Source organism: Centruroides sculpturatus, unplaced genomic scaffold (genome assembly GCF_000671375.1).
Source record: "Centruroides sculpturatus isolate CEXI.00-Female unplaced genomic scaffold, Cexi_2.0 scaffold5, whole genome shotgun sequence".
NCBI classification, from domain to species: Eukaryota; Metazoa; Arthropoda; class Arachnida; order Scorpiones; family Buthidae; genus Centruroides; species Centruroides sculpturatus.
The window spans coordinates 2051426-2071143 of NW_019384397.1; the positions used below are offsets into that span (position 1 = coordinate 2051426).

The 19718-nt window shown below is 29.0% G+C and overlaps 1 protein-coding gene across 1 annotated transcript in view; it reads left to right on the forward strand.

Annotated features, from left to right (window-relative positions):
- Positions 1 to 14852, forward strand: part of LOC111618482 (insulin-like growth factor 2 mRNA-binding protein 1) — a 111177-nt gene extending 96325 nt beyond the window's left edge. The window contains exons 12-14 of the mRNA XM_023360033.1: positions 5537 to 5665; positions 5755 to 5868; positions 12055 to 14852. Of these exons, the coding sequence (XP_023215801.1) occupies positions 5537 to 5665; positions 5755 to 5868; positions 12055 to 12174 (363 nt within the window). The 3' untranslated portion in view covers positions 12175 to 14852. The remainder of the gene's footprint in view (positions 1 to 5536; positions 5666 to 5754; positions 5869 to 12054) is intronic.
- Positions 14853 to 19718: the final 4866 nt, after the last annotated feature.

Genomic DNA, 19718 nt, shown 5'->3' on the forward strand with positions numbered 1-19718 from the left:
GGGATCTAACGCCACAATACTATCGCAAATGGCGCAAGTTGAGGGCTCAATCGTCAAATGGGACGAAGCAAGTATTATTAAACCAGTACATTCACCAACTTTGGCGATTTGCGCAGAAAAGATTGAAATATACAGGAGCAGATTACATGATGCATGCATTAATTCTAGGGATGCTGAAGGGTTGCCTTCCGCCTGGAAGTACTTAATCAAGCGATTGGACAGATCTTAATGCCTTGTTTTTAGTGTTTTTTTAGCATATCTTGCGTTTCATAGAATTTAGCATAATGTATTATTATGTTACGTTTTTAATGTTTAATTATCCTATGCTTATTTTTCATATACATATTTTATAATAAGAGTTTTTATTTTATTTTATTTTTCTTTATACATTTATATATATATTTTATTCGTTATTTTATTTGTATTTAAATTTTTGTTTTATTTTGTTTATATTCGAATATCTTAGCCTGATGATGGCCAACAGATTTGGCTGAAAACGTTTGCTTTTCATTAAATTTTTCTCAGCAAATTAAGGTGTTGTGTTTTTGATTTATTGATACATACAAATGCTGAGTGAGTATACATCAATCAGTGACACATTGTAATATGGTATACACTAAATATTGTTTGCTTTTATTGATAATTCAGAATTAAAAAGTGCTATCAATAAAAGCAAAAAGTACTAAAATATATTTACCCATTCCAAAATTACTTTTACAAAATTTATATTGTTAATAATATATAGTCTTATTTTATCTGTACAGTATAGTACTTAAATAAATTTATAAGTGTTGAGAATATTACAGAATTTACAATTTAACTAGCTGTTACCCGTGGCTTTGCCTGCGAGGATTTTGCAAGCAAACCCCATTTACATTCAGTATTTCAACAACCATAGTAATTGTTATATAACACCTACCGCTGAGAATCAAACAAACTATTTTCAATTTGATCACTGTTCTGGAACATTTACAGTCGTTCTATAATTGAACCAATATGCAATAACAAATTCGAATTTAAAACGGTTTGAACATTTTTAAAATCGAAATAGATAACATTTCAGACATTGTTATAAATATTTTTATCAATTTAACCCTTACATTACCGTTTGCCCCGCCCCCTGTTTACGTTCATTCTGTAAAAGGGCCAAGGGTAGTATAGGTCAGACATGTTATATTACTTTAAAAATTCACCAAAAATCAATTTATCGTTATATTCATATGACAAAAATTACGTTACGTTTATTAATATCTGTAGTTATAAATACGATATTTTTAAAAACATTTAAATATAAACTTCAGAAAAAAAAAATTAAAATATATCAGACCTGACATCTGTCTGTGAAAATTTGCAACATTTTTTAAAATTCACATACTCCAGTTAAGTAGTTTGTTCTTGGCACTAAGCCAGAATGACTTGAAATATTGTTCTGTACAATTCTATATAACATTTATGAATGTACGATTTTTAGTTTTAAAATTATCACAGATTATAATATATCCTTTGTTTGGAATCTAACCTTTATTTTGCTATCGATGAATATTACGAACTAATATTCTTTATTCATTTTATTTTTAACAATAATATAAATTATTGTGATAAATATATAAACCAGTAGTAATACATTTACAATGTGCTAATATTTTTAATTAAATTAAAAAATAAAAAAAATTTATAAAATATTAAAATTGAAGGTCACAATTTAAATATTTATCATATATTGATTTATTATAACTAAAGAAACTTATTATAGCATGAATAAACGTATTTTAGTAATATTATTACGTAAATATGCTATAAAATAAATGAAAAAATATTTAAATTAAGAAAAAAAATCACTAAATAAAAATTTTTGAGTATTTGAGATATGACACGGAACCCTTTATCTCCCCATTCTTTTGAACTTTAACCATCAAAATTTAATAGCATAAACTGCTTAATACACATATTTCCTTGCAAAATTTAAGAAATTTTTGACAAAAAGCACAGGAGTTAAACTTCAAAGAGGGTGAACAAAATCATGCATTCCACACACTAACATCCATTCATACATACAGAAAAAACCCATAAATATTTTTTGCATTTCTTGATGTTTCAAGATCCCAAGTCCAAAAATGTAAAAATCTTGGGGAGGGTTATATTTGACCAATTGCCATACTATCCTTCTGTTTATATATGAGAGAGCCAGGAAAGTATAGACTAGTCATTAACATACCTGTGTGGTGTGATGACTATTTCCAGTTCTTGATGGAGGAAACACACAACCTCCTTATTTCAACCTTGTGCTGTATTGACAATAGTGTGTGTTATATTTATATATATATATATATATAATAACCTTCAATATCATTCCAACATAGAAAAAAATCATAAGACACATTTTACATGTAATAAAAATAATGCAGTTAAGTTGTTTGAAATTCTAAATTAATACAAAAAAATTGTTGAAATTATTATTATATTTGTAATTTATGTATTTTATTGTAAAGTAGCATGCTTATGAAACTGAATCAACCTTTTTAGGATTTTTAAACTCAACTCTTTTTTTTTCCAAGCAGCCTTGATATGAAGGAAGAAATAAATGCTTAATATATAATCTGCTTGTTGTATGGTATATTTCAATATAAATCTGTCTCTGTAATTCAAAAAAAAAAAAAAAAACACACTTTGATAGACGTATCTCACGGCAAATAAATGCTTGTTTGATTCTTTAACTTAATGAGCAATATTAATTTTTTATATAGATAACTAAAATGATTGATTTTAGTTTAAATTCAAGCTAGACTTTATAAATAAGTTGGATTGATCCAAAACTAGTTTTTTCTAAATAATTTATAACCGTTAACATCAATGAAGACTTGATATTGCACTCTGTAATTAACAGAAAATATAACACTAAGGAAGAATAAAAACGTAGTTAAATAAAGCTCATCTAGTTTTATTGAAATAAGTTAATCTTTATTCTATTAAGAGCATGATTTGATATTTATCTCATTCAGTTAAAGATTTAAAGTTTATGAAGTGTTTATGTTGTATCAGATTTTTAGGTAATGTGGCATCAGATAATGAAGCTTAGTTTAACTTTTATATATGTTTTTTATTGTAATAATAATTGCACCATATTTTAATTACTAAAATTATAATCGCCAGTTAATTTAGCAGTGTTCCGCAACCTTTTTCTACTTGAGGCACACCCATGAGTCAACACGGCACACTAAAATGTTATTCCCCTCAAAAACATATGATATGATACTATTAATAGAATTACATAATGCCACTAACCTATTATTATTGTTATTAAAAGATATCAACACCTGTGAGCAAATTTATTTTACATATAATTTCTTAGAATACATAAAAATGAGTGGTTTGTAATAAAGAATATACAATCATCATCTTATTCTATCGGTGCTGTGGTAGAGAATGAAATACAAACTTAAGAAACACAACAACTGTGATAAAAATATATAAATAAAATTTAAATTTAATTAACAGAATATGTTAAAGTACACGTCACACCGGTTGTGGAACACTGATTTAGCATATACTTTTAATTTCTGGATATAAAATAAGTGTTTATAATTTCCTCTGAAATGTAAAATACAAAATAGATTTTAATTTGGAAATAATAAAACACTAAAAGGTTATTAAAGAGAGTATTTAATAAAATTATCTTAGGTGAATTTGCTACTTTTTAAAGTTTGATAACCTAAATTATTATTAAGATTCAAGTGTATTGATTTATTTAATGACTGTGATAAAAAAAATTAGAAACTATATGAAATTATTTTGAAATATTTTGAAAATTGTTGATGCTTGTTTCTGACATAAATATGCTTAATACTCTAACTTCTGTTACAGCATATGCATATACCCGTAATAAAAGATTTGCGAAAGTTCCAGTTATGTTAGTTTTAGTGTGATGTCGTCATAATAAAAGTTTATTACTAGGATGATGATTGATGAACTTTTTATAAGTTTAAAGTTTTTAAAAATTGTGATGTACTTGAATATGAAAATTTCTTTTAAAAAACAAACTAAACTGACCTTTCATATTATTGAAATATTATTTAACATTGACTGACAAAAACGAAAAGGAAATAAGCTAATTAATATATTTCCAATGCATTAATCAATTAACTTATTTCCTCTTATTATTAATTTAGAATTGGATTTTAAATGAAAAAAAATCATGGTTATCAATATACTTTGTATTTGAAAATATGTAAGTTAAATACTAAACTTTGTTTCAAATTTAAACTGTTTTATTGAAATTCATTAGGCTGCAGTTTGAAAAAATTGTAAACCTATAAATGTGTCTGTTCTTCCTTAATCTGGAGAACAGAGTTAGTTAGATGAAAGTCGAGGACCAGATATAGAAAGCTTGGGCAAAAACCCCCAAATAATTATATATGAACTTTCAATGCAAACTGGAAGTCATGTTACTTCAATTCAAAAATTTTTCTATGAAAGGAATTAGATGACTGGTATGACTTCATTGATAAAGGAAAAGTGTGGTGTACAGGGGCAAGTCACTACTAATTTGAAGTGGAGAGCATGTATTTTAAATTAAATTGATTAAAAATTGCAGCCTGGTATTGTGAAAATGTTACAATAAATAATTGCTCATATATAAATGTAATTTAGCCTAAGTGTATTAGGAAAAATTTTTCACGAGATTGTGCCTAATGCCTAGCTCTATACCAAATTACTTAACATTTGATTATTAATATAGTATAATATAATCTGGCAATGATGCTTTAATTTAAAAAGTCGGATTTTTTGATGTATGTATACATTATGATGGGGTAAAGTGATGGTTGGCTGAGTGCTCTAGTGGGCATTATTGGCCATAGGTGGTTAGTCATTCCTACTTGATGTGAGTAACCAATATGGTTATATCTAAATTAATAGTTCTGGAAGCAGAGATTGGACAGAGGTCTAGGTAGTGTAACTGGCATTGTAGACTGTGCATGGTAAGCAATATTTGCAGGTTCAAGTTCCTCTTGATTTTTATTCAGAACCTTTTAAATTAATTATTAAAATATATTAATTATAATTACTAAATTTATTAAGAGGTGGTGCATAGCATTTACCTCTAGTCCAAATTACTTAACAATTAATTATTAATAGTAGCATTAATAAATGTAATATTTTGAAAACAGTTTCTCTTTTTTCATAATCAATCAGATTTATTTCCATTTGTTTAAAAAAATATTTAGTTTTGTGAAAGAAAGTCAAGCTGAATAAACTGGCCTAAGATAACTTTTATTTGCATTTTAAATCTGAAATGCCAAAATGATTTCAAAGAAGGATTTAAAATGTTAAAGGTCTGTGAAGTTAAATTTGTCTGCATAATGAATGAATTAGCAAAAAATATGAATTGTTACGTAAGCAAAATTGCTTGCTTATATTGGAATGATGTGAAACTGAATTCTTGTGTAACTTGATTATTATAATCAAAACTTTTTGTAAAGTGAAATGACTAAATTTTTTAGTTTTCAAAACTAAAAAATGTAATTTATTAATATTTTAGGCTCAGTTTATGATATTCAAAAAAGTTGGTTATGAAGGTTTTACTGGACCACAAGAGGCACGTCTTAGAGTAGAACTTTTTGTTCCATCAAATCAAGTAGGCCGCATTATTGGGAAAGGTGGACAAACTGTAAGTCAGGAAATCTGCAATTTTTTTTAATGATTTGTTTAATAATTATTACTACTATTGTGATTTTTAAACCTGACACTTTTTTTTAGGTTAGAGAATTACAAAGACTTACCCATGCTATAATAAAATTACCAGAAGAAAGTGACAGTTCTGAAGAAGATGATACTCCCGTCCATATAATTGGTGATTTTTATAGCACACAGGTAATTCTGACAATACATTAGTTTGCTAATTTTATCTAATATGCAAGTAAAAAGATTGCCATTTCAAGAAGGTAAATTGATGATCAGAAAACAATTTTGATTTTTTTCCTTCCTAGTTCACATGATCTATATTAGGAAAAACAACTTGTAAATTAAAACATGCTAATGTATTGGAAAGCTAAATTAAAATTTAGAGCCTAAATATTTTTCAACCTCCTGACTTATTTTTAGAGATGTTTACCTCAGAATTTTCAAAAATCAAATTAGATATAAGATTTTGGAAGTATTAAATTTTAAAATTCAAAAGCAGATGAATTAAGAAACTAGCATCACCTTCTAAACTAATTTTATTGTGTCTTAAATTTTGAATTTTCCAATAATCAATGAATTCGAACTTTGAATTGATAATGAAAATAATATTGGACACACTTCTTAATACTACCAATTTATTTTGGTCATTTGCTTGCATTATCACTACCTTGAATGATGATTTTGAATTGTTTTAATTCAGCTATTTACTATAATAAATAAATTAGATACTGAGGATGTGAAACTAATCTGTAATCTGTAAATCATGGTAGTAGTTGCCCAATTTTTTTAGTAAAAAAGAAATGGTCAGCAACTATATATGGCATATAATAATGTTATAATTTTCTAGATACTCTGCTAACATCTGAAAATGGATTCTTGAATCATGTGGTAAACAAGTTTGATTATTATATCTTATATTACACTGCATATTCATTTGTAGTGGGTTACATTAAATTCATATTACAAGGGTCAGTCAAGGTTTGTCCCACATTTATTTAAGCAAAAAATGATTAGAAAGATTTGAAATTGGCATACATTACATTTGAATTTTTCTGCTTTGGTTGGCTAATAATGTTTTACTAAATTTTCAGATACCATAGGTGTAATTAGTGTTGCCACCAGGCGTTTTCACCCAGGCAAGCTGGTTTTTAAATTCATGATCCAGATTAATTTTTCTGTTTTTGTAGAAATTGTGAAATTATGATGAAACAAAATAAATTTATAAAAATATTTGCGAGTATTTTAACAGTTAAAGAGTAACTTCACACCCCCATCCAAACTTATCCCCATCTTATTGCTAGGCTAAGAGTGACAGAAAATATACTTTTAAAATTCTAATTTGCAAATATTAGGTTTGTTCCAACACAAGTCCCTAACTGATTTAAAACTGGTATGCACATTGTTCAGTTCTTGGCTGTAAAATGACATTGCGCATGCCTCGTATTTTTATTATATATTGTATCAGATACAATATAACTTTTGTAACTTAATAATAATCATGTTGGTATGTGTTGTTATTTATTATTCTTACTTTTATATATTATTTTTGCAATTAATATTGCCATTGGACTGTTGTTAATTATTTTTGGATGTTCCACATGTGATCTACAGCCTAGAATCTTGCCCCATCCTGGCTCATTTAGTCAAATGAAAAATTATAGGTTAATAGGTTATAATAGTATTGCGCAACAAGAAAGTATGTTTGAATTGTGGCAGGAAGACATTATCATGTTGGTTGGGAGCGTTGGTGAACAAGTGGGAACTGGTGGTTTAACGGTCTGGATGATATGTGGTAAGACTTGAAGATTATAGAATGTTTGCGGTTCAGATTTAGTGGGAAAGTTCTAGTACCTTCTGTTCCCTATTCAAGCACTGCAATCAGTGCGAGTGAGTCAGTTGAGTGAGTTGGTGCATTTGAGCTTGTTCAGAACATACTGCGAGTGAGGTTTATTTGAAACATTGTTGCGTCCATGTGCAATACTGGATTTCTTATGTCATTTTAAATTAATAAGTGCTGTATTTATTTCTATTGTATGTTATAAGTGTTTTAATAAATCTGTTAACATTTTTCACGCATTTATTTAATTTTTGGACTGCAATTCCATAACAATAGCAATCTAAAATGGATATTAGAAACTTTTAGCATGAAAGGTATGTATCTATATTATTTTATTTTGAGTCAATGAGTTGCAAAACAATCTAATTAAAGCAACCTAAAATCTTTGAATTCACACGATGTTTCGTCGAAAATGCATACTGAATATACCAATGCTCTGTGAAACCTGTTAGTCTCAAAAATATAAAAGTATCACCACATTCAAGAAACATTATGTGCAAATCATTATGGCGCTTGAGAAACTATCAACAGACTGTAACAATGTAACGAGAAAAACTGCTTTTCAAATGCATTGCACTGCTACAAAATCAGAATCCATTGACAGTGTTTGTCTCATATTCAACATTCCTGCAACCGGTGGTAAATGCTCTTCAATCAAAAAGTATGAACTTATTCAATGTGCAAACCACATTTTAAAAAAATCAGACATGAGAAAACACTGTGGAAATGCAGTTGTTGAAAACCAGTGTTATGGCAGAGGCTGAAGCGATTGCCAAGCATCTTGGAACAGATTTCAGCATGCCACAAGTCATAAATCATAAGAAATATTGTGCAAATCCACCAGCACAGACTCCTAGCAAGTTTAGGAGAAGATCACTGTACATAGATTCATTATCTATGATAATGATCTATGAGATCATTATCATAGATAATGAATCCAGAGACATTACAGGACCTCTGGAACAGCATTTTTCTGAGGAGAACTTGCCCGCATTCTCATTACTTACATTGCACCCTCACGTAATGCTTGATATGATGTATGAGGATTTAAAAATAAAAAAAACTGCAATTTTTTGTAGTTACTACAATTTGAATGATTTCCTCAGTGAAGCTGAACTTAGGTACAACCAATGGAAAGGAAAAATGTGCCAAATGCCAAACTGAAGGGGATAGAACTAGCTGCACTAGTTAAAGAAATACAATTGTTCTACCCATCCATAAAAGGGGCACTACTTATCTCACTTGCACAGCCTTGCACAATGTGCACTATCGAAAGATCCTTTAGCTCATTACACAGGGTAAAAACTTGGATACAGTCAACAGTGACAGAAAATCAGCTTGTTGGTCTTTGTATGATGATTGTGCATAAAAAAGGGTTCTGAAAGCTAAAAATAAATTTGAGAAAAAAATTTTGACAAGATTTAGCCAGAACTACCATAGGAAAGTGCTGAAATAAGATTTAGATAGGTTTGAATATCATTGCAACTAATTACTTTTAGCGTTTTCAAATGTTCAAATAAAACCATTTTTTAATAAACGTTATCTTAGCCCCTCTGGAGAAAATCCTAACTATACCCTTGCATGTGTGATTGTTGTATTACTTTAATAATAGATCATGTACAGGGCATGTTTACCTTCTAATAAAAAAAATATTTATTTTCTACTTGCAATAAAAACCTAATTTTTTTTATTTCTAAGTATAATACCTTAATTTTAAAATGTCTGGGTCAGCAATTTTGAAAAGGTGGCAACACTGGGTGTAATCAATGATGGTGACTATCTTCTGTGATATGAAATGGGAAATTTTTCAAAATTATGGAAAAGGAACAATGAGTACAGGTATACAATGGCTTTCCTATAGCAATTCCAGAAGTACATGGAGTTTGACCAGAGAAGAACATGCAAGATGACTTCTTGTGTGATGATACTACAAGGCCACAAATTAGTTTGCAAACAAGAGAATCCATCAGAAAATTAGGTCTGACCATGTTGTACTATCCACTGTACAGTTTGGATTTGATTCTAACAATTTCACTTTTCTGGTTCAATAAAGAGTGCCATTCATGGAAATAGTTTAGGGATGATGACAAAGTTCATGAGGAGATGAGGATGTGATTCTAATAGCCCCATAACCTTTTTCTGACAAGGAAACAGGCCCTTGTTTTCACATAGTCTACATCTGTTTCTACAGCTTTTTGCTATGTAGAAAAATAGTGCTTGTAAATAAAGCAAGTGACTATTCATACACCAAATTTCAGCCATTTCTGATCATGGCCGAAGTAAAAATAAGGGGCTAAACTTTGAGTTATCTTCTTACTATAAAGTTGATTATCTGAGTGAAGATACTGGAGTGCCATATAGTACTTTGATAAAAGTAGTGAAGTTGATTTTTCACTAACAAGGAGAGGGTCAGATGTTTGGGTCTCTGTTTTGAACAAAACTTGGTGATCATGTAGCCCTAAACACAAACAGCTTTGTCTAAATAAAGGCCCAAAACAGGCCTCTGAAAATTGAATGTTAAAACAAGAGATTTAAAAATTGAAGTTATTTCTTGTTTAGTGAAAAAAAAGTCTCTCTAGATTAAACTTTTATATCATTAAATAAAATTTTTATTTCTTCATATTTATTTTCAGATAGAGATAGTATTGTTATATTTGAAGTGTAACAAATATGAGTACATGAGGAAACATTAACAATTTAAAAAATGCTGCAACTAGACTGCCCTATTTTCATATTAGACTTGTTTTTTTCATCCTTGCACAGTAACATTTGAAGCTTATTTGCTTGTGGTGACATATGTAATCACTGATGAAAATATCTGAAAATAAACATGAAGAAATAAAAATTAACAAGAGTTTAATCTAGATGTGCTTCTTTTTTCACTAAACAGGAAATGGCTTCACAATTTTTAAATCTCTTGTTTTATAAGTTTTAAACATGAGAAATGATTATGATAGTAGTAATCTAATGATATGGTAAAATAATTGTTATCATAAAAAAAATTTAAAAACTAAAATTGCAAAGACTCAAACTTGTTGTATAGCACTAATGTCTTATCCACTTGGTTATTGTTGTTCTGAAATGTGAAACTTCCAATGACTTAAACACTCAATTTTCAGAGGCCTGTTGTGGGTCCTATTATTTGGACAAAGAGCTGTTTGTGTTTAGGAATACATGCTTGCCAAGTTTTGTTTGAATAAGCAACCTGAACGTCTGATCCTAGTAAACATGACAGGACACTCGGGTGTAAAACATTTATTGCAAGGAGTTTAAATAAAATGTACACAAATCAAACATGACTTCCCCAGTCTTCATTTTATTAAAATTGTACTGTTTAATGGAGGGAGTGCTAATGGTTTTGTGGAAAAATTGATTTAAAAAATATAATTTTGAGAGATTTTTAAAGAACTGTTAAACATAAGTTTACAGCTTGTCAGTTTTTGTTCTTGTTATATTGTCTTCTATTTTATAACAAGTAAAGTGACAGTAAATTTTTGGCTAATGGCTGGTAGCATGTTTTATAAAATATGCTCTGTACAGAATTGGTTATTAGTTATTAAATTTTCTGAAAATTAATTTTTGTCAGAATTTGAGCTCTCAAAAGTTTAAATCATGTAATTATTAAAGAACTGTGAAAAAGCTATGCTTTGTACTTTACAAGTTAAAAATTTTAAACAAAAATATNTGTAATAAGATGTAATAAGAACTGACTGTATGATTAAGCACAAATAAATAAATATATATGAGCTATATGCACATGAGTATAATTAGAACATGTGTTCACAACTTTTTTTTCAATAATTATAAGTTATAAGTTAATGAAAAATTATGGATATATCATTCATTAACATTAATATTGTTTATTTAGGAAAACTTCAAGTAAGCAACTATCCAGTTATTCAAAATGATCTACTTATGATTATAGTATTGTAAATAACTATTCGTAATGTTGCTTATGAATGTAATGTTTTGTTCCAGATTATATTTATAAAATGTTATAAAGTAAATAATATCTATCTCTTTTTTTTATTTTTTACTTAATGTGACACATTGTAAATCAAAAACACAACACCTTAATTTGCTGAGAAAAATTTAATGAAAAGCAAACATTTTCAGCCAAATCTGTTGTCCATCATCAGGCTAAGATATCCGAATATAAACAAAATAGAACAAAAATTTAAATACAAATAAAATAAAATAACGAATGAAATATATATATATGTTACTGTGAAAGACTGAAATTAGAGAATGTCGATATTCTCCTGTGAATGTCGACACATACAAAATACNCTTTGTTAGGCTTAACATTGACGAAAAATCAGCACGAAGCGACACGCAATGGAGAAAAATTTCAACATGGGATAGGTTAATATATTTTTTGTACATAATCAGTTATCCGAAATATCAATTTTCCGAACAACCCCAGTCCCCAGTTGATTCGGATAATCGACGCTCTACTGTATTACTATTATAAAATTGTCTATTATTATTCTAATTATGATATGGTTTTGAGTCTGTTTTCAAATTTGTTTTTCTAGGCTGCTCAAAGACAAATAAGAGCATTGATAGGAAGAAATCAACCTGTTACACACCGACGCCCAGGTGGAAATATACAGCAGAATCAGTCACAGCCTCAACGCTCTGTTCAAAACAACTAAATTTCAAAATGTCTTGCTGAACAGGATACCAAAGATGTTTTGTGGAGAAATTGAAAGTGACTGGTAGTGGGAAAATTAAAATTTGAGATTGCTTTGTTTGGTTTCCAGAGTAACATATCAGTTATGATGGTTTCTTGTGACATTTTCTCATTGTCAAGAGCTGACAGTCAGTTGCAGGAGCTGCAGGTATTTGTGGATATTTGTGATGAACATTTATTCTTGCGAATTTGAATTATAATTCTCAGGAATTTTGAATGAGAAGTGTCTGGAGCACGGTAGTGACTCTAAGCAGCTGTTTAGTTAGTACAAACTTGTAGGACCACACTTGTTGAAACTGTATCATGGTCTTTGTAATATTGTGAAAAGTTTATTTTTGATACTTGTTGGAGAAACTTTTTGTTATCATTTTTACGAGCAGTTTTTTGCTAGCAAATGTGTGGCCAGAAAAATTTTTGGTCGCAAACCAAACTCTTCTATGTTTCTCCAATAAGAACTATATAGTTGTACAAAAATTTTTTTAAATTGTTTAAAAGAAATCTATAATCATCTGTGACTGACTGACTACATCTAATGAAATATTTCTATCGGGACTTAGTTTTTTAACTTGTATGTGTTGGCACCCTCACAACAAGACATGAGAATATAGTCCATACATAGTTTAATGACTTGAAAGAATGTTATGAAAGAAATAGTGGAAAACCAAACAAAGCACAATTATTTAATCCATCCATTAAGGAATGGTGGTTACTGTAAGGAAACTGTCTTTAAACCATATAATTATAGATACAGGGGGAAATTTTGCACATTTTTTGCCTTTTGGGAATTTTGATTCAATTTTTAAAAAATTAAATTTGCCATTTTCATAATTATTAGAAGAACAGCATATTATTCTGCTGAACAACTTTCTGATTTGTTGATACCTTGTTTCAAAGCAATTGTTTTTTCCTGAAAATACTTCATAATGGTACAAATTTAAGGGCATTGTGTGCAAACAGATTTATTTCAGGTCTAAATTTGCACCATCAGGTAAAAAATTCAGAGGTTGCAATGGAGGTAATGCAAAATAATGAAATTTAGAAATTTTTTTGTTTAATAATAATTCAAAATATATAATTATCATTTTTATTAATCAATTTACTCTTGAAAACCCATACAACCTCTGCAAATTTGTTCTCATTTATGGTAGAACAAGAGCTGGTGCAAAACTCAGCTTAATTGGCATATAGCCCAGAAGTACTACCTCACTTATTAAAGTTGAAAATTTTATTTATCACTGATTGCAGTAATTTGTGCTGAAAGTTCCTCTATAAAATTTTTGGAATGACCTCTATCCATTCCTTAAATATTTATAAACTGCTTTGATGCTGAGTTCAAGTACTGGTATTTTTCATATGAATTAATGTTGAAATTTTCAATTACCTCAGTTATGAAGAGAAAGCAGTTATAGAGGAAAATGTGTCGTAATCAACCAGTATTGAAAAAAGTGGAATTGCTGCTGATGTCATAAACAAGTCACTAATGTTGCATAAGATTAAGATGCTTTATATTATCATAGAATAATTGTATTTCAACTGCACAGGAATTCATCTTTTGACTTTTCAAGAGTGTTTGTTACAACAGCTTTGACCGCTAATAATGGTCAAAATTAAAAATAAAGAAGTACAGCTGTTGTTACATTATCATGTCTGTAAAGTTAGTGGTTTTTTTTTTGTTTGAGATTTTTGCTTTTGATTTCAAGAAATGAGGTATCACATTCTAATGAAGCATCACTTTATCTCGAAGGGAGTAAGACAGCAATAAGTATTTTGTAACAATGCATTTTGATTTCCTTGCTAATTAATTTTTGTTTTTGTCAGAATATGTAAGTACAATAGTAGAGACAAGTTAGCCTTTGATGTATTTTTCAGTTCAGACTATATAACAATGGTAAGCACTTCTGTGTACTCCTTAAATAGTAGGTGTTTCTATTTTGTGAGGGTGCCCTAGTGTTATGGGATAAAAACAGATCCAGGTATAAGATAGCATTTGATAAAGGTACCAGTATTAAAGCAATAGGTGTCAATAATTTATGAATTTCAGTACAAAAAAGATGGGGGAATTTGAACCTTACAATCCGCTGCATCAATTCAGATATATTTGGTTATAGGTTTGAAGAGTTTTCAAAGATTATCTACCTCGTAGCCAGGTAATATTTGTTTCCAGTTTATCTAAGGGTTGACTAAATTACCTGTTCCCACAGGTATGCACAATATATAGGTATGTTTTGGCTCTGCCATGTGCCATATTTTCTCAATACGAGTGTGTATTTGATTGCAAATAGTAAAGATTACATAGTTGGACAGAATGCAAAAGTTTTGAAATAGTGCAGTGTTTTATTCTCATTTGTCCCACTAGTGATCACTGCCTTATTTCTTAAAATGATCCATTCTGTTTTTTTTTTCTTACCCATTAGATTTGGAACCTTAAATGCAGCCCATCTTGGATAATGTTAATGATCATTTATAATTGATCAATTGTCATTAAAAAAAAACTGTTTTGTTCCCATAGAGGGCAACACTGTCTATTGTTAGTGCAATAGGCCATAATGGGTTTGGTTTGCATTGACCAAGTGGTACAGTGAACTCCTCAAATATCTGTTCTGTCTTTTCTACTATGATATATTAAATTATTCTAGTTAAGTTTTATGTCTCTTCTTTTTATTTATGTAAAATCAACATTATACAATCATTTCATAATTTGAACCCTAACATTAAATTCATATTTTAATAACAAAATATTTTATAGTGCATTTTGTGTACATTGATGAAGTTTTTTTCTAAATATAAGTTAATTATAAAAAAGATTTCTTATAATTGTTACTTTTTAATTCATTATTGTGGCAATATAAAACAATGTTTTATAAAGTTTTGGAATAATTTGAAGAGCTAATAACATTGTTAGGTTAAAACCATTTATAGATATTTATTCTCCTGAAAAAACCTAGATTTATTGATTCAGATTCAGAATTCAATCATTATCAAAATGTTTTATGCAGTACATTGCAAAGTATTTTTTACACTAATTAATTTTTTCAAATGTAATATCTTAATCTGACATGTTACAGGTAGCTCTTCAAATTCAGTTACTTAAACGTCTAGGTTTGCTTGGAGTGTTTGTGCAGAGAACTGGTTACATAATTTAACTCGTTTTTATTTAAATCATTCAAAATAAACATTATTCATATTTATGGATACATGCTTTACACAACTAATGGAGAATGTAAACTAAATTGGATTCTTTTTATATAATTCAAATTTTTAAGGCTGAGATGCTTTAATGAAAAGATAAAGAAATATATATATATTATTCACTTTGAAGTGTGTGTGTACCAATACACTAAAAATTTAACTAGATAGCTTTTAGCTTTTTTTGTTTTAAAAATTTTTTATCTAAATGTTTAGATGACTGTTTTAAAAAGTAAATCAGGTCACTCATTTTAAAATATTTATAAACTTTATTGCTAATATTTTGAAAGAAATTTTTTGGCAGCTTAATAATTAGCTTAAATTTTTATTGTATACTAGCTTAACATATTTCGTTTCCAAAATATTGTTACTGGATAGTATCAAAATACATTACTATCCAGTAAAAATATCCATCTAGAAGTTCTTTGAAAACATTTTTCCATTGCTTTATCTAAGTGGAAATGATATCTCTTACAACAGTGCTCAGGATTTTATTATACAAAATATTTCGGTAGAAAATGGCGTATATTTAAGACTATAATGAGTGGTAAGTTAAAAATTTTGACTCCTTACTAGCCGCACTATATTTTGGATTGAGAATTCCAGATTTAGAGGAATTAGACCTAAAAGTTATATTGAATTGTATTCTAATAACATTACTTTTCAGAAATGTATTATTTCTGAAAAGTAAATACTAAAAAAGTAATTTAAAATGTTTATAACTTAGACAAAGGCAGTTATATTAATAGTCTATATTGAAAAGTGTACTTCCTTAAGTATACGCTGTCTGAAGAAAATGCAGAAAGTCTGAGTATTAAGTTAATAAATTATTAGTTTTTATTTTATATTAACCTTTTAAAATTTGAATGGATGTGGGGAAAATTACTTAAAACTGCAATAAAATTTGAACTGTTCAGCACACGCAGAAAGTTTACGTTAAGAACGAATTATGCGAATTGATTTTATAAAATTTAATCTACCCATTGTAAATAATATATATTAACTTAGTTCAATATTGAACATTCCTAACGCTATTCATAAGTATTTTAATACAGTATATGTGTAATGGCTATAAATCGATATACGAAAAGGGATTTTTTAAATATTTTAGATAATTGTGTATAGTTTCAGATTAAACCTTTTTACCTGCCATTATATGAACCACTTATTGCTGATTTTTATTTTATTACTGAACTTAATGCAGAATTTTGTTCAGTTTCAAATTTACATCTTCCATAATGTGAACATCCCCGTTTTTTTCCTTTGACGCAAGATACATCGACTTTGGCTAGTATACATTGGCCAACTTGAAAATAAGCAACTTACTGGCCTTTGAATTTTTTGGTTCGCTGCTTCTATTACGTAATGCATTGAGCCATTCTCCATTTTTAGTTTTTATCAATATTTCATGGTGAAAAAGTCAGTGATTTAGTGCTTGCTTTAAGCCTATAACACGCGTGCAAGAGCCAACTAGCTGTAACTATATTCAAACCATTATAGAAAATAAATTTCACCACTTTCCACGGACGTGTTGGTTTGACTCAAGCAGTCAGTCTTGCAAATCAATATCGCCAATACAAACCAATCAACTTTTGTTTTTAATAAAACAACTTGCAGAGAAATAATAATAAAAAATACTTTTAAAGATCGAAAATATAATTTTAGTATTTTGAATTGCCGACATTGTTTGTGAAGTATGAATAATTTTTCATATGTAAATGATATACACAATTTCTATCTGAATTATTGTATCAAATTACGTGCTACCATTTTCCAAACATATTAACACTAGTTTAAATTTGATGCCTCTAATTATCTTAAATTAAACTAAAAATCAAACAATTTTTACACGTTTCGTGCTACATAAAATCAACAAAAGTTGCCAAAATATGAGAATGTCTGCTTAGATCGATACAATAAACAAGAAAAGTTTCAAAAAATAATTTTGCTTATTTTAAAAAGGGACATCCAAGTTTGTTTCACTTTGGAAAATGTTGGCAGGATGAATTATTTGTTCCTATAAATTCAAAGTACTGGAATATCACCTCTTAATACCCAAGATCAAGTTTAATGGCGACAGTTTCTTTTAATGAGTTTACAGTAACTGCAAAACTAATTTTTGATTAGAGAATGCATTTAACTGAAGTTTCGAAACATTATCTCCATTAGCATTTGTCGCAATAATTTGTATAAAGAGTGTAATGCAATTCTTTAATGTAAGAATTATTACATTCTTACATTAAAGAATTGATTTGTCATAACTCATCTGTTACAGAAATTTATATTCGATTTAAATTAATTTCGTGTGTGGCAGTGTCGTACGTAACAAGGCAGGTGTATAGGCATAGGGCGCGACGAAGATCTCGAAACCGAACTGGAAAAAAGTCAAATTTTCCTTAAGATAAAAATAAAGTGCGCGTACATGTATTTATTTATTTACTTATTTATGCACACATCAACAATTTAATTTTTTGCGGCGGAATAATAATAATAGGGACAAAAACAAACGTTGCACGGACGAAACGTGAAGCTAGTTACGACACAGGTTGCAGCGTTCTCAGAGAGGTCTGTAGACACGTTTGTGATCGAATTTGAATTTTGTCGTCGCAATCCTTTTGAGAAATTCGTCTTTGTGTATGTAAACTTCCACGAACCCATTCAATCGAATTAAAAAAGACGCGAAAGGCCACAAATCTCAGATAATCATAATAAACGTTAATTTTAGCAAACGAACAATTTTAGTTTATCGCTTCCGACTAGGCCTGTGCTAAATCAAAATTTTGATATCGAGATTCCTTCGATATATCGATTTTGGTTTGATATACTTCTACCGACATAAAACACGAATATTTTGAAAGAATTTACTGTAAAAAAGCAATTTCCCATTTACTTTTTCTGTTTTATTTTCTTGGCTATTTTGTATACATAACAAGGAAAAGTATTGAAATCGTAAAATTTGACCTCCCGAGGTTTTTGCGAATCTCTGTTTTGGGATCACTTGAATCCAAAAGAGGAAAAATTCCATCTCTCTATGTTGGCGTCTATTTTGTATAATACCTCAGGATGGAGTGAAGATTGAGAAATGAAATTTGAGGCTTGTGTATAAAGGGGCATTGGTGCTATTAAATTTTGGTTGTGAAAGGTCGAAAGGATGCAGCAGAGATAGTGGTCACGTAACATATCTTGCGTAAGATCGGACTTAATGAAGATTTTACTTGTTAGCATTTGCAGTTTTTTTTTAATATGTATGTATATCTCATTACTACCCTCAAAAATTAAGCCGTTTGCCGTTTTATAATTACATATATAGAAAGATGTGACACAATTTTATTAATATGAGATTTTATTTAAAAACTTTTATAACAGCCGTGATTACGCAGCTCGTTGCTAATTTTTTTTCATATAGAAATGTGTTATCGTAAATTATTTTAAGTTTCTCTAAGAAGTTTCAGAGAGTCTGACCTTCGCGAATATTTGCGTAAAATACGATGGATCGAATCTATACGAAGATTCACAAATAAACTTTATTAAGATAGGGTCTAAAGAAAATAAGACGTGGGACACAAACGGAAGCAATTATTCGATGTTCGGTACAATACTGTATACGTACTGTATACAGTCGCTGACCACCACGTGTAATCTTAATGTACTAGGTAATTATTCAAAAGTAAAACTTGTTCAAAATGGCATTAGTTTGAGGCTCTACAGAGACTTTTTGTTGTTCAGAAAGATATGACATTGTTTAAAATTTTTTACAATTACACAATTTATTTCTTATTTAAAAACGCTAAGCACATTGTTCATATGAATTGCATGCGTAAAATGAAATATATAAATGTATATACGGTACGTATGGTCTTCATTACAGATAAAATCTGTAGGTAATACAATTTATTCTTTAATAGTTATGTGGTGTGTGATCAGACGTATCACACGATCTTGAATTTAAAAAATCCGGAGACTTCTTGGAATTTAAGGAAAAGGTTTCNCTTTTTGTTGTTCAGAAAGATATGACATTGTTTAAAATTTTTTACAATTACACAATTTATTTCTTATTTAAAAACGCTAAGCACATTGTTCATATTAATTGCATGCGTAAAATGAAATACAGTAAAACCTGTCTATGGCGACCACCCACAGTTCCTTCAAAAAGTGGTCTTTTAGACAGGTGGTCGTCCAATACAGTGGTCCTGTAATAACGTATTTCCGTACCTATTTTGCGCACTTTTAGCCATTTTTACTAAGCAAAACTCGAGGTGAGCAAAAATAAGCGAATTTTTTCAACGATAGGGCTATATTAGTATTGTATTTTATTTTAAA